This window comes from Hippoglossus hippoglossus, chromosome 22 (genome assembly GCF_009819705.1).
Source record: "Hippoglossus hippoglossus isolate fHipHip1 chromosome 22, fHipHip1.pri, whole genome shotgun sequence".
Classification (NCBI taxonomy): Eukaryota; Metazoa; Chordata; class Actinopteri; order Pleuronectiformes; family Pleuronectidae; genus Hippoglossus; species Hippoglossus hippoglossus.
Genome location: NC_047172.1, coordinates 13,051,410 through 13,074,748, shown reverse-complemented (window position 1 = coordinate 13,074,748; position 23,339 = coordinate 13,051,410). Strand labels below are relative to the sequence as shown.

The 23,339-nt window shown below is 44.5% G+C and overlaps 2 protein-coding genes across 7 annotated transcripts in view; one reads left to right on the top strand and one right to left on the bottom strand.

Annotated features, from left to right (window-relative positions):
* The window catches only part of btbd7 (BTB (POZ) domain containing 7), a 22,574-nt gene extending 4,708 nt beyond the window's left edge, over positions 1-17,866 (top strand). The window contains exons 2-11 of one of the 2 annotated variants that reach the window (XM_034575889.1): positions 2,836-3,063; positions 5,296-6,438; positions 11,040-11,248; positions 11,769-11,844; positions 12,310-12,470; positions 12,587-12,730; positions 13,193-13,382; positions 13,539-13,717; positions 13,956-14,360; positions 14,494-17,866. In XM_034575889.1, the coding sequence (XP_034431780.1) occupies positions 2,982-3,063; positions 5,296-6,438; positions 11,040-11,248; positions 11,769-11,844; positions 12,310-12,470; positions 12,587-12,730; positions 13,193-13,382; positions 13,539-13,717; positions 13,956-14,360; positions 14,494-15,264 (3,360 nt within the window). In that variant the 5' untranslated portion in view covers positions 2,836-2,981 and the 3' untranslated portion in view covers positions 15,265-17,866. Of the gene's footprint in view, positions 1-2,835; positions 3,064-5,295; positions 6,439-11,039; positions 11,249-11,768; positions 11,845-12,309; positions 12,471-12,586; positions 12,731-13,192; positions 13,383-13,538; positions 13,718-13,955; positions 14,361-14,493 lie in introns of those variants that run through there. The other variant, XM_034575890.1, reaches the window with a different exon arrangement.
* On the bottom strand, positions 17,256-23,339 carry LOC117755800 (putative E3 ubiquitin-protein ligase UBR7). 5 transcript variants are annotated; one of them, XR_004612666.1, is made up of 12 exons: positions 22,862-23,338; positions 22,428-22,561; positions 22,277-22,337; positions 22,077-22,172; positions 21,910-21,963; positions 21,364-21,469; positions 21,122-21,273; positions 19,725-19,919; positions 19,419-19,575; positions 19,225-19,286; positions 18,945-19,090; positions 17,256-18,533 (listed from the first exon to the last, which is right to left on the bottom strand). XR_004612666.1 is itself a non-coding variant. In XM_034575892.1 (12 exons), exons 1-11 carry the CDS (start codon positions 22,976-22,978, stop codon positions 19,007-19,009), a joined length of 1,218 nt encoding a protein of 405 aa, XP_034431783.1. In that variant the 5' UTR covers positions 22,979-23,339; the 3' UTR covers positions 17,256-18,533; positions 18,974-19,006. The 5 variants fall into 5 exon arrangements, 3 of the variants coding, with proteins under 3 accessions (XP_034431783.1, XP_034431784.1, XP_034431782.1); XR_004612667.1 differs by having other exon boundaries at positions 17,256-18,526; XM_034575892.1 differs by having other exon boundaries at positions 18,974-19,090; positions 22,862-23,339.

Genomic DNA, 23,339 nt, shown 5'->3' with positions numbered 1-23,339 from the left:
AGAGAGGGCAGGGAGTGTCTCCTGTCACCTCTCATTAGGGACGCATAGTCCAGCTCGCCCAGCGTCTGCCTCCCCCCCCCCGTCTGTGGCACTGCCCTCCTCGGCTCCCTGGCCGAGCACAGCGCAGCCGCACAGTGTTCGGGGTCTAAACGGCAGAGAAGTGTCTTAAAGCTCAGCATCAGAGAGATTGTGGCGAGAGATGCTTCTTTTTGAACAGTGTGGATCAGGTCTCAGGGAAATAGCTGTCCTAAATTATGCTTTTAGAATTCTGCACTGATGCAGTTAAATTTGGTGCACGCGTTTTTAAATGAGTTGAAGCCGGCACGTTTTCCAATCTGGGAGTCAGCATATTGTTCAATTGATGTGTCGGTTGCTTTGTTTTATCCTGCCTCGGCTGTGCTCCTCCGAGGGCCCCCCCCCCCCCCCTTACCCCTCCACCCCCCTTTGTAAACAAGACAGTATATATCTCAAGGGCTCCCTCCTCTCCTACATATTCAAATTCAATTTCTAATTTTGTCCCAACGCATTCCCTGTGAAGACGGGGCTTATTTAAAGCAGTCTAATGAAATAAAGATCAACTAACACTTTTATTGGGAGTGCTCCAGTGTGACTGCTTGGTGACTATTTTGTGTGCGTGGAGTAAAAGGCTGTGGTTTTCCACTGAACCCTTGGGAGGCTGTGGAGTGCTGCTCTACAGGGGCAGACACAATGATTTATTAGTAGGGTTGGCAGGAAAAACCAGCGGGCTGAGATAAAACAGATCCCCCCCCATCACACTCCATTTCTGTGTCTGGTTTCACACAGAAGAGGGAAGAAATGTGGAAATGAACATATAAAGGTCTGGAGCAATGAGAGTTTCCAAGTCTCTTAATGATGTGTATAAAGGGGCATATTTAGGCAATGCTATACCTAAGATATAAGGGCCATGGAAATGTGAGAAGCTGTCCCTCTAGTTCATAGATGATAGTTTTGATCTTCAATCTACGTATTGGTAGAAATGAGTCAGTTGGTAATTAACATCTCGGTTGGTTGACAGTATGCTTAGTTAATGAGGTGGCCTGTATTCTGCTTGGTCAGAGAGTGTGACAGTACAAAGGACAGAGCAGAAAACCTACTGGGAGCGCCTTGGCTGGTGTCATGGCTGGCAAGACGAGCGTTAAAATGACCATATGGAGCTGTTTGTGGTTGCTCACCTCTATTTCTATCTTGCACAGAGATTTTTCCGTCCTTGAATTTCGCTATGGTCAACCAACCACATTAATTAACTGCAACCTAAATAATATTAAAACGTCTTGTAGAATTAATGTCACGTAGTCACATGTTGTGTGCAACGTGGAGTAATTCTTTATCAAGGTATATGCAGGGTACTGTACTATTTGTTGATCAAGTGAATTTAAACCATGTAGGCCACTTTCACAGCAGATATTTTGAGTCATTGGAATAGCAGATGTGTTACTCGTAGCATTAATAATGGCTCCGTTCTGTTCAAGTCCGTGTAAGACATTTCAGTGTAGCTGTGAGCCAGCGTGCACAATATTACTGTCACTGAAGCAGCTAAATGGAAAGTGACACATATTCATACATTGTTGAAGGACACACTGACCAAATAGGAGTATTTTTGGAAAATCCTATGAGATAATATATGACAAATCAAAGTACTTCATCACATTAATGCAAAAAGTCCAATTTATCTGTCATGCTTATTGGAGCATTGGCCGCAATGGACCAATACAACCAGAAATATTACAGCTAGAGACCAACCGATATGCATTTTAAGGGTTCAATGTCGATATTGGGAAGCAAAGAAATTCTATCAATATCTACCAATATATGTTTAAATTATTTATATGTAGTTGAGGCTTAATATTTTACAGTTAAAACATACATTCTGTTATAAACACAAGTACAACCAAATAAATAGAACTTTAATTAAGAAAATAAACTGAATGTATTTGATGTAAAGTTAAATCCACAAACATAAATGCTGATATGTCTGTGAAAGGCTCATATCGGCCTATATTGTCGGCCAATCAATAAATCAGTCAGGCTCTAATTAAAGGGGAAAGTCAGTGCTGTATGTATCAATATGTAAGGTGAGACTGCATTCAAACATGGCATTTCTCATAAAAGCCACGTTGATAAGCATGCAACCATCACAGCTTATATGAACCTATCTGTGCTGCATGAACGGAATAAAACTGCAGTTAGAGAAATGGCCTGGAGATGAATTTTAATCGTAATTTAATGAGAATGTAAAACTAAGCAGCTTGGCTTTAATTGATCTGCCCTTGCTCAATGAATTGTCACTAAAATTGCAGTGTAATTATACACTGCATAGATACATACACAAATACACACACACACATACACATACACACTGCTGAAAGTCAGACTGGGTTGTGCCTCATACACAAATCAACGTACATCTGCATTCGATTTGTTGTAAACTGCCAGTCAGAGTTTCCTGAGTGCCAAGCAGAGGAAGTCTCCGTTGAGTCACTGTTGAAGATTACAGATAGGAGCCGGAAAACACAGTCCTCAGATGAAGACTATCTCTCTGAAAAACATTTTGAGCATTTCAGGCCTGTTCACTTAGCCGAGGCAGATGATTATTCATGTTTGCGCTGAAACTGTGTGGTGTAGAAGCTTCTCTACAGCTTCCTTGACTATGAAGCATTCGTTATCTTTCACAGAGTCCAAACTGTCCAAACTCATCATGGTTTCTAATCCCTGTGAGATGTTAGTCAGCAACTTAAAAAATGTAATCAGTCTCTGGCTCAAACATCTCTCTTACGTTTCTTTCTCTTCTCTGCTCTTCTTCCTCCCTCCCTCCAGGCATGGCAGACTGGGCCCGGGGCTCTGAGGATGCTCCAGTGGATCCGTGCCTGACCCACCACTGAGGACTGACAGGAGTACGTCGTCTGAGCAGAATGACTCAGCAAGAGGGGGGACCCCCGAATAGCAAGTGAAGAGAAGTGAGGATGGGTGCAAATGGGTCCAGCTATCCACACTCATGCTCCCCACGCACAGGGGGGAACGCACAGGCACAGCAGACTTTTATAGGTAGGTCATTTTTCCGTGATAATCTCCGCCAGGTGAAAGGTCCAGTGTGTAAGATTTAGGTGAAAGGGATCTATTGTCAGAAATTTAATATAAAATAATCTTAGTGAAGTTTTCCCGAGTGTGTTTCATCTAAATCGTACAAATTGTTGTTTTCTTTACTTTAGAAAGAGCCCATTATATTTAAATACTTTATATTTACATCAGGAGCGGGTCTTCTCTACGGAGGCCGCCATGTTTTGTTATGTTGGGAGGGGAGGGTGAGGTGAGGGGTATTCAGTTGCAATATGCAACATCACCACTAGATGTCACTAAATTCTACACACTGAGCCTTTAACAAGTTACATTTTGTCTGCTTGTTTGTCTGTCTGTTAGTTAGCTTGATTGTGCAAAAACTACTGGACAGATTACCATAAAACTTCAGGGAATGACTTATCATTTTTTGGTGCGGATCTGAATCATGGGGAAGATCCAGGGATTTTTTTTTATTCCTCTGGGTGTGTGCAATTTGGTACAGATCCAAACAAAAATCTGAATCTAGTGAATTTAAATGTGGTTTCATTATTTGACTCCTGGGCTTTGGTGGGGGTAAGTGCTCTCAAAGTGCCATTCTAGTCACATTGCGTTGTTAAACCAGTCAATTCTGAAAAACATTCAGTATTTTCAGATAGCATGTGATTAAAATATCTCTGTGTTGAACGAACAGCCTGAAAAAGATTTTTCCCACTCTCTTTTGAAATGAAATATTTACCTCACTGAACCCAAATTGGCTCAATTCTACCGTGATACAAACACATAATGGGGGTCTCGCACGGCCATACTCGCACTTCAGATTTGATTAACCTGCTTCCATGACAACTAATGCTGCAAGAGATGAATACTTTTCGTCCACGAGAGCTCTTGAACCGGCCCATTGACTGGTACAGATGACTCAATTGTGTTTAAAAAGCAATGCATCCACATTTCTCCCAGCTCTGTGGATTTTCTGAAGTGTTATGAGAGGCAAATATCCCAAATCACATCAAGTATTTGGTGTCGGGCGATTGTCAGACTGTCTGACTTTTCACCTAACTGGTGCAATGGCTACAGAGCCTCAGATTTTAACAGCATTGGTGTCTATGTCAGAAATACCACAACTAGAATATATCTGTCTGAATTCTCACATCTTTCAGAGAACAAAAGACCTTTTTTAAAACTTTTGATTCTTCCCCCTGTGGAGTGCAGCTGCTGTGGACATTTTGTACTCACATGCACTGAAATAAAAGTCTGCCATATAAGATTGCGTGTTACTGCTACACATGCTATATGTATTGTGCTATACATAATTTATTGCTTAGTGTATTTGTTTGTTGGAAATGATTGGATGTAAGTCGTGTTTCTGGTTTACTGTCCCTAAATCTTTCCCCGCAGCCCCCATTGCCAGAGGGTTTAGAGAACTGCTTCAAAGGTGGATTCAAATAAATCTGTCCCTAACAAAAAAAAACGTTGTTAATTTCAGTTTCAAAGACTTGGGTCTGAGGATTTTGTAGACTTCTTCTGTAAAGTATCATTAAAGAAGCCAAATGATCTCCCTAGCCTTTTGACACCTCTGAGGTTTCTCTGAGCTCTGCGGTTTGCTTGATTCAGCTGGCCCGGGCCACAGATGATTCTCAGTGTTAGAATAATTACTATTTGGGTCACACTGATGGATGCTGAGAGAAGGGCCGGCAGAGAGGATCTCCTTGGCAGAACCCTGTCTGACGTTTGAGGCCCGTCTCTCAGGCCAAAGATAACTGTGTAATTGAGGGGACCCGACTATGTGAATAGACTCGCATTCACTGAGAAGTGCAAAGCAGGACAAAGTCTTCTCTGAGCTAATTGGTTCTTAGTGGTCTGAAACAAAACAAAACAAAGGGGTTCTGTTTTGTTCTACTGTTGAACCAGATCCAGATGCAGATCCAGATCCAATGTGTTCTTGGCCTGACCGAGCTGGCCATACCACAGGGGTGCCAGAGACAGATAGTGTTTCTAGTCGTCTGGCCTCAAGAGTGAAATGGTGTTGGAGTTATGAAGTTTCACGTCTCATCAAAAGACTATTTTTAAAATAGTATCAGTATCAGGGAACATGCATCATCAAAACAACCATACTTTTGTCATGAAGTAAACGGATTACTTCCACTCTGTGTTAATATTATTGTGCGTTTATACACAAACTAAAATTATTGTGACACTAACCCACATGTGTTTTCATTCCAGGGACCTCATCCTACTCTCAGCAGGGGTATGGCTGGGAGTCAAAGCTATACAGCCTGGAGCACGGCCATGAGCGGCCCGCAGACAGGAAGAAGAAGAGCCTCGGTCTAGCTACCCTTAAACGGAGGTTCATCAAAAGGAGGAAGTCCAGCCGCTCTGCAGATCATGCGCGGCAGATGCGGGAGCTGTTGTCAGGATGGGACGTCCGTGACACAAACGCCCTGGTGGAGGAGTATGAGGGCACAGCGGCCCTCAAGGAGCTGAGCTTCCAGGCCAGCCTGGCACGTGCCGAGGCTCCCAGCTTGCAGCGGAATCTCGCCGCCCTTTACCAGCACAAGTACTGCACAGATGTGGACCTCATCTTCCAAGGTACTTGCTTCCCAGCTCACCGGGCCATCCTGGCTGCCCGCTGCCCCTTTTTCAAGAGTCTGCTCTCCTCATCCCCTGGCTATGGAGCAGAGGTTCTCATGGATGTTGAGACAGCCGGCATCGATGTGCCCATGTTCTCTGCCCTGCTTCACTACCTGTACACTGGGGAGTTTGGAGTGGGGGGAGCCGAGGATACCAGGCTGCAGAATGTGGATGTACTGGTGCAGCTCAGTGAGGAGTTTGGTACGCCCAACTCATTGGAGGCAGATATGAAGGGCTTGTTCGACTACATGTGTTACTACGATGCTCTGCTCAGCTTCTCCTCAGACTCTGAGATGATAGAGAGCTGCAATGAGAGAGGCGCTGTGGCTGCAGCAACAACAGCGGGCCCAGCATGCAGTGTGGGGCCCAGGACCCCAGACGAGGACCTTAGGGCACACAAGGCGATCCTCTCAGCACGTTCACCTTTCTTCAGAAACCTTTTGCAGAGACGCATCCGCACAGGAGAGGAAATGACGGAGCGCACATTGCAGACACCAACCCGCATAGTGCTGGATGAGTCCATCATCCCACGCAAATATGTGCAGGTTATTCTCCACTGCATGTACACCGATGCGGTGGAGCTCGGGTTGGTGCTTCGGGGCAGTCCTTCAGCAAGCAGCCTTGGCGAGGTGCAGGCCCTGGTGTCAGGGGGCCGTGGGGCCAGCACCCGTACAGAGGAGGCGATGGAACTGTACCATATCGCTCTATTCCTGGAGTTCAGTATGTTGGCTCAAGGTAAATCATAATCCCACACATTTATAACACACAAACACAAATTCACAGCACATGACAAGTTTAAAAAAAGATGTTCTCTTCAGACATGGCGTGGTCACAGCCACATTGTCTACACTTGTTTGTGAGTATAACTGCTGATCTAAATCAAGACATGTTATCAGATTAACCTTTTGGCCATGACTGATATTATTGTTTGATGTATTTCCTCTTAAATGCTGGTTCACCTCTGATATGTTTGTCCTTTTTAATGTCAGTTAATTACATGTTAAAATGACTGGGCTGCTGGTAAAACGTAAGCTAAGTCAACCTTAATTTAATGCTTTACACAGCTTCTGTCATTTAATTAAAGTTGCGTTATTCCTAATTTAGGACATTAAGAGATTTATAATGTTTTGATACATTTGTTTAACCGTCCAGCTCTACTTTTAGAGCATAATCCATCTCACACTTTAGTCGTGTTTGATTCCTTATTAAACTGTCAGTGCTGCTGTGGTCTCAGCAAGGGCAAATCGCTTTAAACCCTCAGTACGAGCAGTGGTAATGTAGTTAAATAGCCTTCATTGTGAAATTCAAAGTTAATTTGTCTGGCCTGTCATCATTATAGTGTCTGTTTCCATGTACTTGATAATATGAGATGAATTTCATAATAACTGTCTGGATTTTTTTTGTGAATTAATACCTCACAACACTCTAATCACTGAATATGTATCTCACACTGTGTCCTAATATTCTAATCTCTATTTCAAGGTACATTATGCACATGTTAGCATATGTTAGCACATAGTCCAGTGTTAAACAGCTTGGCCGCCTGTGATGAGTGTTGACGCTGCGGCTGCCAGTAGCAGATTGTTAGAGACTGGAGGGTTTGTCTCCAGGGGCAGACAGCGTACTGTCTCATACATGCAGTGCATCTGAGCTTGTGTCAACACCTCGTCACTGGTCGTCTATATTGTCGCCCGTCTATCTTTACTCGGATGACACTGGATTTTTGACTCACCGTTTCAGAATGAGGAAAGAGTAACATGCCAAAAGTTACATGAGCCGTTCAATTTGTCACTCTCACCTCGTCCAGAGCGGCATATCTGATTTGCTGGCCAGTTCCAACACGCCTAACAAAGCTCCACTTATATCAGAATAACCTGTGCAACGCTTGAATCGGCCTATTTCAAATGCACCAAAAAAGTGTTTTGACCTTTTGTGTCTTCACTGTGGATCAAGATTGTGTGACTAAGATCCTATAACCATCTTAAATTTCATTGAGCCCCAATGAGGGGAATTAGTTTGTCAGATAGTGAAATGGTGATATGAGATGCATTTAGTCATGTGGGCATATCATTTCACTGCCACATGCTGTGTAATGGAATCAAAACAGTATAATTTTCATTTTTAACACCAAGTCCCAATATTATTAAACATACTGAAAATGCCCTCAATCATTGTTTGTTGTGAGTCAAGCCTTTTCGCAGTAAAAGCCCTCCAGTGATATCTCCTTTCATCCGATTTTCTGTGGCTGAAAGGCTTTTATTATGAAGTAGCTGCAGATATACACACACAGTGTTTAATGCTCTGCTGGCAGGTTGATTTATTCATTTTGTTTTGAATTCACTACACATGTGTATAGGCTCATCACTAAGCAGCAGATACTGCAGACCTGCACAAAGTCTGTTTTGTGCTACAATTTTTATGACAAATTTAGTATATTTTGCTATCTTTATGGGTGTGGTTGTGTAAATATTGGAGCTTGAAGATGACAGCAGCGTGTATGCTGTCTAAAGATAAAAGTACAAAAACAAAAAAACAGATTTTATAACATGACATAATGCTCTCGACAGTAGAAAAAAAAGTAGAATGCCTGAATCATTCCTTGAAGCACAGGATTAGTTCTGGGCAGCTGCTGAATTGCTGTATTTACTATAGAGCCACGACTCAAATCATTATAAGACCTGTGCACTGATCTGAGTAGCACCGTACACTAACACAGTGCACACAGCTGGTGAAACACCACCTCCCGTCCCCAAGCAGCAGTGTCACTCTCGGGGTCAGTCTGGCAGCTTAAGCCTGCAAGAAAGCAAATAGTGTCATCTCCACACACCATCACCTCCTCTTCCCTCCCATCCCCCCTTTCAACAATCCCCTACTGCAGGATATTTTTATCCCCTCTCCTCCCTCTCCCACTGTGTTGCACGGCTCTAAACAGTTCCCATGAAACCTCAATGTGGAATGTGGCGAGATGGTTGAGGTTGACCCGGTGTCATTTTATCCAAGTCCCCTCTCTTTGTCTGTTGCTGCAACGTCCAGTTATTACTGTGTTTGAGCTCTCTCTTCCACTCTTGTGATTCGTTTTAATCGTGAAGCCCGCACACTCCAAATTGTGAAATAACTGTGCCATCTGTGGCTTGATTGTGAAACAAGAATTATGTCAAAGCCCATCCCACCACTGGAGACTTTCAGTAGCAGCCACGTCTCTTCAGGAGGCAGCGGAGAGGTTGATGTCAGGGGTTCCATGAGGAGAGGGCCCTCTCATCTGTCACCCTGTCCTCCCTCTCGCGTGCTCCTCGACTGCTGCCCCCTGGCTGCGTGAAGTTTCGGCCTGTGGAGGTTTTCGCAGAGCTGTTAAGCTCTCTGTCATTCTTCCTTATTAATTCTCAATACGTGTATCCCTTTATGACTCCATCTCACTCAAATGGCAACCAATATTAAAAGCCTTATTAATTATTCAAGTGCATCACCGAACTGATTGCCAGTTGGTGTGTTTTCAGTCTGTGTGTGTGTGTGTGTGCGCTGTTGCACCTCTCTCCCTCCATGCTCACTCTCTGACCACTGCATTCAGTGTGTTGTGTGTTGACTGAAGGCCCAGCCCTTAAGCGATCATCACACACGATTTACATGCACAGGCTTGTTTACAGGCCATTTAGAGCAGTTGAGGTTTTAACCACAGAGCTCCAAATAATAACGACAAGATAAAATGCATGCGTCCTCTAAAGTTTGACTTGTGTAGCGCTGGCTGTTGCTGTTCCCGCTGTTGTGTTGATATTCTCGTCAGTCTGCTACACTCCAGTGAATGCGGTGTGCCACCCGTGGAGAGAAGTAGAGGCAAGTTAGTATTAGATATGATGCTGATCCTAATCTCTACCTCATAACAAAAGTGCTGCATTTGAAGACTGGCTGTCACTGTGAATTCTAATGGGCTAACACAAAGCTGAGCCATTTGCCTTTCTTCGCTACCGGTCCCAAGTGGGGAATTGTCCGCCTTTTGTGCATGTGTGCCTGCCTTTTTTAGAAGAGGGTAAAGATGCAACGGTAAAATACTGCAAACAAGCTAAAGCACTTTCTAGAAGACAGGACATCACAGGGATGGAGCGGTGGAGATGGAGGCACAGATGTTGAGAATCCATTCCCTCTTCCAGTCTGTTTCCAGCAGATTAAAAAAAGGCAAAGTGCCTGGGTCCTCATTTTAACTTCATCTGTCTCCTTAATGATGCAGGATTTCCAACCCTCATTTAAAACACTGCGGGCGTCTGCTTTGCATTTTTCACACTTGCCTTTACAGCAAGAGTATGTGCGTCATTGCATGTATGTGCATCGTGCATGCATATTAATGCTTACATGTGTGTTTTCATCTTAAAGAACATGTGAGTTGTGCTCGAACAGATATGGAGCCTCATTCTCAAAAGAAAAAGCATCGCTGGAGTCAACACTCAAGTGTGGTGTCCAATTTCCCAGAGTGTATGTTCAAAGTGGTGGTTTGTGGGGGGGGGGCGGCAGCTCAGATCTTCGAGTTTAAGATAAGAGTTTCCCTGAGGAGTGTTGCTACTGACCCAACCAAGAGCTGATGGACAGGATGGCCTGGAATGAGGAAGTTGGCAAGCTTTTATTTCAGTTCAGAGCAGCTCTGGCCAGACGTCAGTCAGTCTGGCTTTATCTCCACGGATGTCCATTTTGTATTAAACATCATCGATCAGACAAAGACTAAGAATAAAAGCCAGTTGACGCTCAGGCTTGTCGGGAATGGAATTATCCAAACCAATCATCTGTTCATCTGAGTGAAATATGTGTCTGAGTGCTGCTGTATTGACAGAGAAGCAGGTACACAATGCCCTGAGCTTTCTGTGGCTTCGCATTGCAATTTTGATTTATGCACACGTGTGTACATAGTTTGCAGAGTGTGCATGCTTGTGCAGCAGCAGCACATGTCCCCAGGCTGTTGTGTTAACGTATCAAGGTTAAGAGGAGGCAGCTTGAGACTGAAACACATCAAGGTATCAAAGGCATTTCTGCGGGTTGGTGTGTTACAGAGTTAAACCGCTGCCTGCTGTTCTGGTATGTGCTCTGATTTAGGAAATGCAGCAGGGAGGATGTAGAGCTACAGGAGTCTCTGGGTCAGTGAATACAAGTCAAAACTACTGATGGTCTGCCAGTGGCTGAAGGATCACCTCTTGTACTCCAATATTTGTTGTGTTGAATCAATGTCAACTCTTAGTTTTTTCGGGCTTTACTATCTGGACTTATTGTTAGAACATTATGATACATTTATGCCCATAAACAGATTTGATTTGAATATTAGGGCTTAAATGTATTTTTCTATGTCATTGATCTCCCAGGCTGCGAGGACATCGTTGTGGAAAGCTTGTCCCTGGACTCGCTCGTCCCCATCCTGAAGTGGAGCTCCCAGCCGTACGGCTCCAAGTGGGTCCACAGGCAGGCCATGCACTTCCTCTGTGAAGAGTTCAGTCAGGTTGTCTCTTCGGATGTTCTCTACGAGCTTGGTAAAGAGCACCTTCTCAGCGCAATTCAGTCTGATTACCTGCAGGTAAGAAAACACAACACCACCTGTCAGGCTGCTGTCGCCCTGTTACATTTCATTACATTTTTCTGGTGTGAAGTTTCAGTAATAGGTGTCTAACTTGTTCACAGTGATCGCTTGGTAAAAAATACAGTCAACACATATACACTCACAGATGCATTAACTCAATTGCACACTGTATCCTAACACACATGCACACTAAGGGTCTCCAGAGTTGAGCTAACTCTATACCCTGGAGAGAAATGCCTTCAAAGCCACAGCCCTAATCAAAGCTGCGCTGTCATCTGCTCTGCCACACTACTTGGACGTCAGACCAGATGGTTGAGGGGAAGTGTTGTAATCCAACTACTCAAACAAACCAGCTAGGCCGGAGCTACGCACCGACACAAGCCTGAACATATTGCATTTTCACCTTAGCCTCATTTAACAGCTTCCCAGTTTTGTTCTCGACAATATCTAACCTTGTCCTCTTTCTCTTTCTCTGTCCGTCCGTCTCTCTTTCTCTGTACCTTGCTCTCATTCACAGGCGAGTGAACAGGACATTCTCAAGTATGTTGTTAAGTGGGGCGAGCAGCAGCTTATTAAGAGGATGGCAGACAGGGGTAAGATAATACACTCTATAATTACCCTCTGAGCAGCCCCCCTAATGGCTCTGAGGAAATTACCCACTCACCAGAGCCTCCAAAATACTCTTAAAAGCATCTCAAAAAGGAGCCAAACTTAACCCTTCAAAGGAAGTCAGCAGAAGTGGCTCCATACTGATTGTGCATGACATTGTGCTCTGACCTAGTAAGCGGTTCTCTTGTGTAGGATTTATGGTTATGGTTAGTCATCATAGTCGTCATATAATTTGATATGTTAAGCGCTGGCAACCTGCTTAAGAAAGCTCAAAAAACACAGCAGGAAATACAGTACCCTGACATAATTTGCTAAATTGAACCTCCTCCGTGACCCAAAAATAGCCGGCAGGTTGAGTTAAAAGCATAATCATGGTTACATAAATAGTTACTGCCATATGCATTATATTAAAAAGCGGCTAATGGCTCTCCCTGTCCTCATTTACGCAGAGCCCAACCTGTTGAGCGGCACAGCTCACAGCGTAAACAAGAGGGGAGTGAAGAGAAGAGACCTGGATGTGGAGGAGCTTAGAGAGATCCTGTCTCCCCTCCTGCCCTTCATCCGAACTGAGCACATCTTACCTCCCAACAGTGACGTCCTCGTTGACGCGGTCAGTGCTCCTTTTTTTCCCCCCTCTTTTTTTTTTTCCCAGCTGCAGTGTGCACCTTTGTCATTGTGACCTTTCTCAGACAGAGCATTGATCCTCATTCTTCATCCTGTTCACAGCTTAAAAGGGGTTTGATAAGCACCCCTCCCTCCGACATGCTGCCCACAGCCGAGGGGGGGAAAGCCAATGCCTGGCTACGGCAGAAGAGCGCAGGCATCTACGTGCGTCCCCGCCTCTTCTCTCCTTACGTAGAGGAGGCGAAGGTATGGCTCGGTCACATGTGAATAATGCAGCTTCCAGACAATGCAGAAAGTAGAGGAAACATGTTTTAGTCCCACATAGCTTCCATCAGAGAGAAAAGAGGAAGAAGACGACAGACTGATCGTTCATAGCCTGTGGGGAATTTGTGGACCTGTTCTCAGCTCTCACGTGCTAAAAACCAGCCAAACCCAGCTATTGCTATACATACGTCTCTTCCATAGTTGGCTCCATCATCTTGACTGAAACAAATTTTATGTCAATTTGCACCCTTTCCTATTAATTTATAGGCCTCAGGGCCCTGAATATTTATGAAAACATACACAAACCAGACAGTCAATACTAGATTAAGTGTCAGTCAAGTGGAACTAATTTGCAAAACCTCTCCATGTCCTTGATTTGCACATAAGATATTCATTTATTTTAGAATTGGTCTCACTTCTCCTCTCCTGTCTTTCTGTCCTCAGTCTGTACTTGATGAAATGATGGTGGAGCAGACGGACCTGGTGCGCTTGCGACTGGTGCGCATGTCCAACGTCCCAGACACGCTCTACATGGTCAACAATGCCGTGCCTCAGTGCTGTCACATGATCAACCACCAGCAAATGGCAGGGAATTCATCAAACGCTCCGTCGGTCGTGGCCAATGAAATTCCAGGTAAGAGAAGTGTTCAGGTGTGACCAGAGGGTGACACAAACGGAACTCAGATCTGAAAATATCCTAGCCAACATTATGCAATTCAGATTTTACCAGTGGCCCAGAGTAATGTCAGAATAATCAAATGACTGTGTTTGTATCGCTCGTGTCTTTCAGTGCCTCAGCTGCCGGTGGTGAAGGAGATGATCCGGAGGCTGCAGGAACTGAGACACACGGAGCAGGTCCAGAGAGCGTACGCCCTCAACTGTGGTGAAGGAGCCACCGTCAGCTATGAGCTGCAGCTGCGAGTGCTGAGGGAGTTCGGTCTGGCAGACGGAGCCACAGAGTTACTGCAGGTCAGCAGAAAGCAAAGAAATTTGTCCCCACCAGGGGTTAGAGGGGTTAAAGGGGGGGAGAGAGATTGGCTGTGCTGATGGTGAGACTGACATTGACATACCTCAGGAATACAGCATATAGACACTGGCCTTCAAAAATCTCAGACGGATAGATATTTTAAAATATAGGGTTTTCTTTTCACAGAACCACAATGGATAAAGATCTCATGAGCTCCTGTTTTGTTTTTTGTCTCTTCAGAACCCGTACAAGTTCTTCCCTGATGAACGGTTCGGAGATGAGAGTCCAATTCTGGCTCTGCGCCAGGTGGGTCGTTGTCGGGTAAACAGCAGCCCAGCCATGGATAGCATGTTCACAGAGCTGGAAGGGATAGCTGGCTTCCACCCACCCCTACCTCCTCCACCTCCCCCGTACCACCCCCCTGCCACACCCAGCCATGCCCAGCTCAAGGGTGCTTGGCGACCCCGCGTGCCCATGCCGACCCCCACCCGTTCCTTCTCCTATCCCTGCAACCGCACCCTGATCCAGCGCCATGCCGCCGCTAAGCATGGCAGCTCAGAGTACTCCTCTGTGCCCAGGCCCGTGCCCCCAGACTGCACCAACCCGCAGGCCATGGGCCGAGCTTTGCTTTCAGACCAGCAAGCGGTGAGTGTGGGTGCTACTTCCGAGTGTCCTTGTGCCGGTTTTGTTTATTCAAATGCAGCGTTATGGCTTTTGCCTTGGATCATCAGCAGCACAATTGTCAGGTAACATCACATTTGTATTTTTTCTATTGCAGATGAACATGGAGCCCGTTATGAGGGAGTTCATGCCTGACATTGCACTGGGTGTCTCCGTCATGTCCCTGAGGGAGCAGCACATTGTAGAGATGGACAGAGATAGCACTCACAGCCCCATGGGCCCCTCAGGCCACCATCTGCCCCATGGGCCCTGCCCCTCTGTCCGCCTCAGCCATGGCCACGGTCCTGGACATGGCCACTCCTGCAAGAGACACGCTCCTGAACCCAAGCTGGAGGCTCAAGCCGAGTTCCCTGACCTGTATGACTTTTCCTGCCGACCTGCAACCCCAACCTCCGCTCACCCTCTGCCCTCCTTTGCAGGACCAGACCTCTACAGCCACAGCTGCACCCCCTCCAGCTCCTATCCACCTCCTTACATTTCTGACTCTCAGCCCCAGGGCCACATGCAAGGACGTTCTGCCGCTGACCCACTTCGACTGGATGTCCTCAGTATGACCTCTCAGAGACATGATGGAGTCCTCGCCAGTCCCTCTGGGGCCCAGCCCAGGATGGGACATATTCCAAGGGGGCGATCAAATGAGACGGACCTGACTCATGGTTTAGGTCATTTACGATCCCCCAGTGGAAACATGGACAGCTACGATGAGAGGCACATAGGACCTAGAGACGCCCCGGAAGAGATGGTTCTCGCTGGAGAATCATCGGGTCCCCTTCAGCAGCCTCACAGGAACAGTGTAACCGAGGAGATCGCCAGAGACCGCAGGTCACCCAGCAAGCCTGACTACCCTTATAAGAAATCTGCACTTTAACCCCAGTGGAGGGCCAGGGGTTGAGTTAAGAAAAGGGAAAAAGTAATGAGTGGCTGTCCATCATAGTGGACGGCAAAGCACTAAGCGTGTGCCTGCGTATACAGTATGTGTGTGTGTTTGACAGGAGCAGGGAAAAGGTGTGGTCGATGGTTGCTATTTATAGGATCCGTACTTTTGTCCTACCTCTTTCACACTGTGCCATCCATCACACAGTCAGAGTATGGAAAGAGCAAGAGCTGTAGGTTAACTGTCGATGCTCGTGAATGATCTCTGTGAGCCTGCTGGGTTAGAGGATGACTCAGGCTCTACTGGGATGAGTTCGATTGTAAAGAAAGTTTGGCTCTGTGCTGTGTGAATCCTGCATGAGAAGGTCACAACACTAGTTGTAGCTCAGTTATGAACCAATTGTTTAACAAAGACTGCATTCATTAGCTCGGCTGTCTCTCTATTATTTTCAGGATTGAATGGGTAGATGGCTGGTTTGGAATCTCAATTTACACAAGCCAACAATGGCACAGAGTCTGGGACGAGAGTATTGTGATAAAATGATATGTAAATATGTCTGGCTGTGCTCTTTCCTCCCATGACTTGCATTTCCACTTCTTCTTGTAGCATGCCTATAGCAACCCACCTGACTAGTTTTCCCCTCCTGGCTACAGTTCTGCAGTGCTGATGGGTAATGGGCCAGGGCTTGGTCACACAAAGCAGGAATTGGATCCGACAGGAAGTAGGTCATCAGAGCTCGTCATTCTCCAGTAACCCAGTCTGATAATTGTGTCAGGCTTCAGCTATCACAGCCTCTCAGTGTCTAGCTTAGAGGCAGAAGCCTGGTGGGGTTTTTTTTTTTTTTGTTCAGAGGGAGGGGGGGTAGGAGGATCACAGACTGGTTCATTACCGAGATACAGTAGAAAATATAGGGGTGCCATGGCAACTGACGTACATTGATCAAATGCTTTGCAGGGGGACTTGGTCGGTTTTGCAGCTGGAGCAGGTGTTTGTGAGTGCGTGTGTGTGTGTGTGTGTGTGTGTGTTTGCGCAAGGATATAACTTTGATACACACAGGTGTTTAGACAATCTCAGTACTGTACACTCCCGTCTTTAGTCAGGTCTGTTTGTACATATCAGAGAGTCTGAGATGATTAACCAGTCTTTAGCACAGAGTGGTGGTCAGTGTGATAGAGCTCCCTCTAGTATGGAAAAAAAATCGAATCTAAAGCCTTAACCAGTGCTTGGAATAGTCCCTTTTTAGCTCTCTTTATTCAATTAAGTATGATGTCATTATATCGCAAACCCCTGTTAACAGCTTATTTGACTGTTCTGCTCACTGTGGACGCCTTCACTGCAAAGATCCTGGTGGCGGAGGTGGATTTCACTCGACCTTAAATCCTAAACCCATGTATATACATCAGGCCTCTGTCTCACCACCTCATGGGAGATCGTGGAGCAGCACAGTCAGCGTTGATACTGTTAAGAAATACTGTTAAAGAGCCACAGCAGCTGTAGCTCCACCACCCTGCAAGTAAACACATAAAAGCCTGTTACAGCCAGCAGCTGGCACACAACCTCACATACGCGCATCGTTGCACTGTAAGAGCCACCTGTTTTATTAGCTGAAGGGAAAAGGAACAAATGAATATCGAACAAAAGGAATCTTGCGTTGAAGAAAAGTTGGCGATTGCGGGCTCATATCTCCAATGGAAATTGTATATAATGAACTGAGTTCCACATGTTCTGATGGATTTTTGTAATGGTTTCTATCACATTTTAGTGGTCTTTGAAGGTTTGTGTTTTTACTGTAGTGGACAACACTGTGTGCTTTTGTCTTTTCGTCATGAAATCTCACTAAGAATGTGTGGTATAAAACAAAAAGATTGTGTCTCTGAATCTATTTCGTTCTTAAATGTTCCGCATCTAGAGCAGTCTGTTCAATATCGTAGGTGGTGTGGATTCCCATGTTTTGTAGAGATGTCTTTTGTTTGTTTTTTTCCTCCCCACTTTTCCTCGACTTTAAAAATAACAGGAATATGTAGAGGATCTGAGGATATTAGCTCCCTGCTTAGCAGTAATGAAGTTGCCAAGCAGAAAAATAACTTTTCCGTCTAGGTTGCTTCATGGGGAAAAAATGCAAAACTCCAGATTCCTCCCCATGTTCATGTTGGGTAGTTGTTTTATTTTCCAGGACAATGTTCCGTTGGTTAAAAGTCCTTGTTCTGCTCTTTGCTGTAGAAAAGTCAGTGCCTTCCCCCGCCTGTGGCTGGGCTTTTATTGGAGAAGTGACTTTGATGTCTATGCAAGCTCTTTTCTACCAGCTTACCAGCCTGCATCAAATAGTTCTTTGAAAACTCATGTAGCTCGTTTTGTGTACAGTGTTATCTAGCACCTTTTTTGGGGGGAAATTGAACCATCTTTAATGTGTGACTGCTTGTGTTTGAATTCTAACAGGTACATTGTACTTGTATGGTTATCATAGAAAACATGTTTGTAGATTGATATTAAGTTGCATTTAGTTTCACTGAATCTATTTTTCTACTGTCGCCTCAAAAGGTGCATAACAGTGGTCAACTTGGGCATCCTCAAAATAAACTGGTTTGATATTAAGGAATTCACTTGATCTCATTTGGGTGATATGTGATTTCTTTATTATGAACATGAATTCACACACAGCAGCAACATCCCTTAACATCGCCCTGTCTTTATTGCATCAAATAACTAATTAAAACCAAACATCTTGGTAAAATTAACACTTGGGCACACATCAGTGTGAAAACTACCTAAAACTAGAAGAGCAATATCAGGATTTTTAGTTGCATCTGAACCAAATTGCACACACTCAGTCCCCTAAACATCAGATTTCTTTTCACATCAAGATCCATGAATTATTCTGGGAAATCAACAAAAAAACATTTGAAAATAAAGTAAACTTTGAGGGATGCGGTATGGGTCTGGAACTGAGTCAGAACTCCTACCACATCCCTTAAAGTTTCCTGAAAATCCCTCCAGCAATTTTTGCATAATCCTGGAAATAAACAAACAGACGAAAACATAACCTTCTTGGCAGAGGTAATGACAGAAACCATCTTTGAGAACATTTATTTTGCATGTATTTAGATTTTTGGCCTTTGTCCCATCCACTATCATGAGGCAGGGTTTATGCCCTCTACTCTACGGTGCTTTGGCTTCACTTTCAGAGAGCTGTCATGTCGTCCATCTTCATGAACAGTCTATGGTCTTAACTGGTCGCCACCAGAATAATCCTCTTTACCTAAAACCTCAGGTGTAAACAAATACAAGTATGTAGCTCAGTTTAAATGAATGGACGTGTTCTCAAATATGCACATGGCAGCATCATGTGAAATACTCTCATAACCCACACACACATGCTGTTTTTTTAAAGCGAAAAAAGTGAAAAAAAAATCTCTTTCGTAAAGATGCACATTTAAAATCAATGAATGTTTCAAGTAAAAGTTTCATCACAAGCTTCAAAGTTAAGGCATCACAATCAATCAAAACAACTGGACATGAAAATGTACAATCTTTACTTAGTAATGAGCATTTTACAACAGGAACTGGAAATCAGTTCTCTTTGCACTATTTGTACAAGCTTAAGGATAATGTGGTTTGCAGCAAAAAGCCCTGTATTCAAAGAAAGAAGGGTTGTTTTCCACATGACACATTCTTTCATTCTTTCACTCAAAAGCACCGTATGAACCTGGCATATGATGTCTGCTTTGCGGCCGCCTCGTTACTGGTATCCTGCGTTGGTTCTGCGTCTTTTTCTCGCACGCAGCTCATCAAAGAACTGATGCACGGCTTCGACAGTGAGCGTCTGATGAAAACAGAGAAGGAGTGAGTCGGGCATACAGAAAGGAACAGTGCCCATCAAATATGACCGCAAAGCCCGTGGGCAATTAATCAAACACTGTCCGGGTAAAAATCTGCAATAAGACGTCCATTTCTCACCTTTCCATCAGCAACACACTGGTGTAAAAACGCACTGATCGAAGTCGTCAGCTCGTTGAAACCTGAGGGAAGAAGATGTGACCACATTGAATCTCAATCAATCACCTCTGCCTTTTAAATTTAAAAGATTACCACCTAGTTGGAAATGTGACCTCACGTTTCCCCGCGGCCCCGTCTGCCCTCGCCATGCTCACCGTAAATGATCTCCAGCTGCTGCACACGGTCCATCGAGCTTGTCAGTGCCATTAGCGGGTGCTGGCCGAACGGCTCATCCAAACCTTTGTTCTCGTAGGCCAGAATGGTGTCGGACTGATCCATGAGGAACTGCACCTCGGCGGCCACGTAAGCCCTCTGTGCGCCGATGTGTGACAAAAAAAACAGTCATTAAAAAAAGATGCTGATGTGCTTCGGAGATACTGTTACATTAAGCAGGATCAACTTGGTAGAGCAAACACGGGCAAGCGGCTCTTTACAACCTGAGCGTATAATTTGGGACCCACCTTGCAGCTTGTGCAGGTGCAAAGCTCGGAGCGCCAGCTGTAGGGCCAGAACACTGCTCCCTGTCTCAGCCTCTCCCGCCCCTGGTCCTGCAGCTTCTTCAGCCTGCATGCCTCAGATTTGGTCGTGGCCTTTCCAGGGCTGCCCGTCATTTGCTCGTGGGTCCGTTTGCCCGGGGAGCCCTGGTTCACCGCTTCCTAAGATGCAAATAGTAGGAGAGGACGGGGTGAGTTACTGTGTTACACTGCCAGGAGGGATAGAGGATAACACCTGGGCTTTGTGAAACATCGCTGCACACAGCACTGCAGACTCATCCAGGGGATGTCTCAAGGCGACTGACACGATGACATGATTGGGCGATGAAAATCACCAGTTTACAGTAAGCTGTCCTGTGAAGCCTGGCCAAAGCCGTCTGCAGAGCAGGAGAAGCAGTGCCTCATGGGTCATTTCTCCTCTAATTACCCAGAGGAGGGGAACGCACGATAACAGGAACTGGAGCCTGCTCTCTGAGTCAGAGCTATAATCCCCTCATTGCTCTCCAGCCCCACCTAGTGGCAGGCTGGCATTAAACACACAACAGTAGCCTCATAGGAAACCAGACTGGCTCTCAGTAGACCACATACCTCTGCTTTGGTCTAGCAGTCCCTTTAAATTCTACCAAGCACAGACTCATAGATATCGGTCCCCTAAATGTGGCCGATTTTTTTCATCAAGATCCATTAATGATTCCTTGGAAAATACCTGATTTTAAAAGATCCATCTTGCAATGTTAAAGAAACTGAAAAGATAATACTTTTTTGTGTAATCCTGCTGACAAATAGACAAGGAAAGCATAACCTGCTTGACGGAGGTAATGATAACAGCAAACAAGAGTCATGAGGATATGACAAAACCTCAAAGAGCAGATCATTTGGTTCTATCACAGTTACCATAAGTCGTAATATTTCTCTAATGAAACAAAAAAATATTAAAAGGCACAACTTCACCACCTGGTTAACACAATTGTGAAATTTCATGAAAAAAATAATGGTTTGAGTTATGCTTTAAAAATAAAATGATTGCAGGGGCCTAGACACACTGGTCACTACACTCCCCAGCATTAAATGTCAGGAGATTAAAAATGCTGTAGATGGGTTCAATATTTTCCTCACAAATCCCTTTGCTGAAACTCTTCATTTAATAGAGGCTAAAATTACAGTTGTTTAAAGCTGCAAATGTCAGTGATTACGTTAAATGTTCTTTCATAACAGTTATAACATGCTTTTTACTTATCAGACATTTGTACTGTTTAATTTTCTATCTCATTAATGGGGGAAAGAAAATAACGTTTTCCTTTGTGAAAGTACAAACCCTCCATTTTAAGATGGAAACACACGTTCTCATAAGATTTGTCTCTCACCTCCTGCTTTGTGTCCTCAACACTGCTCGTTGCTTCTTCCCCACTTTGCCTGGATTCCTCTTTGTCTCCTTGTTCCTCAACATCGACCTCCACCTCCTCCTCCTCCCCCTCCTCCTCCTCCTCAGGATGACTGACGCTGATCACCGGTGGCACTGAAGGCAGAAACACGAGTGGCAAAATGACTTTCAGAACATTATTGTCAAAAGTTGAGACACAGGTTTGTTTTTGGGAGGATGAGTTACCTGCAAAGTGAGCGGCGTACGTCCATAGAACAGGAGCCTTGTTCATGCACGCCTCACACACCATCTCCTGCAGCTCTTCGGGTTCCACTGCAGAGCAGCCCAGGTGCTGTAAGTGACCACATGAAGAGCAGATGACTTAAAGTGGAGTTCAAATGCAGATCAGAACCAAGGAAGTGCTCAGAAACCCTTTCACTTTAATTAGAGCCTGAATGATACAGGTTTTTAGGGGCCGATGCTGCTGCCAATATTTGTGAGTAAGAAATTTCTGATACCGATATATAGGCCAATATAGACATATATTTAAAAGCAATGATTCCTTAGATGTTATTAAACCCTTACGACAAAGAAATGTAATTGAGGCTTGATATTTCACAGTTTAACTATAAACTTGTATTATAAACAACTATAAATAAATAGAAAACACATTCTATCAAATATATAGAACTTAAATAAAGAAAATGAACACTTGTATGAAAGTTTTCATGACATATATTTCAGCAAATATTCTGTGAAAGGCTTTTTATCTAAACAAACAGACGTGCTTACCCTGCTATGAAACCAGTCCTCACAGACAACACACTGAATCATCTCATCGTTGACCTGTTGAGTAATTTTAGGAAAACAATGTTTATAGTGACAGATCAGAGAGAAACATAAACAGTAGATTTAATTAATATGATGTGATTTGCATGAGAAAAATCCAAGAGGAATACCTGATCGTCCGTGTCTGGGTATGGCCGATCACACGTGCAGTAGAAGCCACTGAAGTTGTGGTTGTATTGATTTCTGACATTTTCCTCGTCCTTGGCCTGTGAATAGAAGAAGTGGAGGAACTTCAGCAACCATGAGGTGCAAAACAAGAACACAAGCTGGGTGATGAAGCCTCAGTTCGATATAAAAGCAGTGGACTCACACTCATCAGCTGACACTGGAAATCCCCAAACTTGCTATTGCCGCAATCACAGCGAAAATTTCTACAAAAAGAAAAAAGATTTCAATTGACTTATCGCACCACAGATTCAATGAATCAGCAAGCTGTGGTGTAAACTGTGTATCCTAAATACCTTTTGGTGTACAGTTCAAAGATGTCGTGTCCATCGTGGCACTTGTTGGCACAGGCCAGACATATCCCAGCAGGCTCTGCAGCACTGGGGGTGCAGGTGTTGCAGGCAAACACAGCCTGTCTCTTCACATAGCCCTGCAACAGTCAACACAGGAGGTGGAGACAAACACGTTATTTACAACATCATGTAATAAAGAACTTTTTTATTTTATACTCTCTAACAGAAGGAAATCGAGACTATCATGGTAAATAGAAGTGCTGCAGTGGTATTGAGCAAAACAATGCAATTTTATTATAGTTTAATCGGTGTCCCATACGTAATACAAACCAATATAGCAACAATAATACTATAGTGTGGAACAGCATTATATATTTAACACTGCAGATAGAGGCTGGCTCTGGCTGCAGAGATGCGGTGGAGGAGGCTTTTCTTACCCGGGAATAGGAGCAGTTTTCTGGGTCGCTTCCTGCCAGAACACACAAAGCTGTCTCCAGCTCCTCCTCGCTGGCGGCCGCATCGTGGAGCTCGGACTCTTCTCTTTGTTCAGCCATTCTGGATTTTAAAAAAAACTAAAAGATGGTGAAGGAGAGACACACAAAGACACGAGCACACGACTGAGTGTGAGCAGCAGCAGCGCGGTGTTGACAAACGATTGTTCCGGGCGGGAGATTGGGCCTAGACCACGTGGAGGAAGTGACGTAAGAGACCTACAGATCAACAATCAATAGATGATAGTAAATTATTTTGTTGTTCACTTGCGTGTAACGTAAAATACGAATTTATAAATGTAGCATTTGGATTATTTTGCACGAGTTTATAGATTGTTTTAAGAAGTTTATTGATTCGGAAAAACAGGTTACACAACTGTAAAAATGTTTTATAATCTATTTAAGGAGGAATAATGTAAGATTT

What these genes read in the sequence shown, in the direction of transcription:
- LOC117755800 (XM_034575892.1), bottom strand. Translation starts at nt 22,978, where the DNA reads ATGGCTGAACAAAGAGAAGAGTCCGAGCTCCACGATGCGGCCGCCAGC. An exon ending in TTTGAACTGTACACCAAAAG is followed by an intron (nt 22,338 to 22,427) that starts GTATTTAGGATA and finishes TTCTTTTTGTAG; the next exon opens with AAATTTTCGCTGTGATTGCG. An exon ending in AGGACTGGTTTCATAGCAGG is followed by an intron (nt 21,470 to 21,909) that starts GTAAGCACGTCT and finishes GGTCACTTACAG; the next exon opens with CACCTGGGCTGCTCTGCAGT.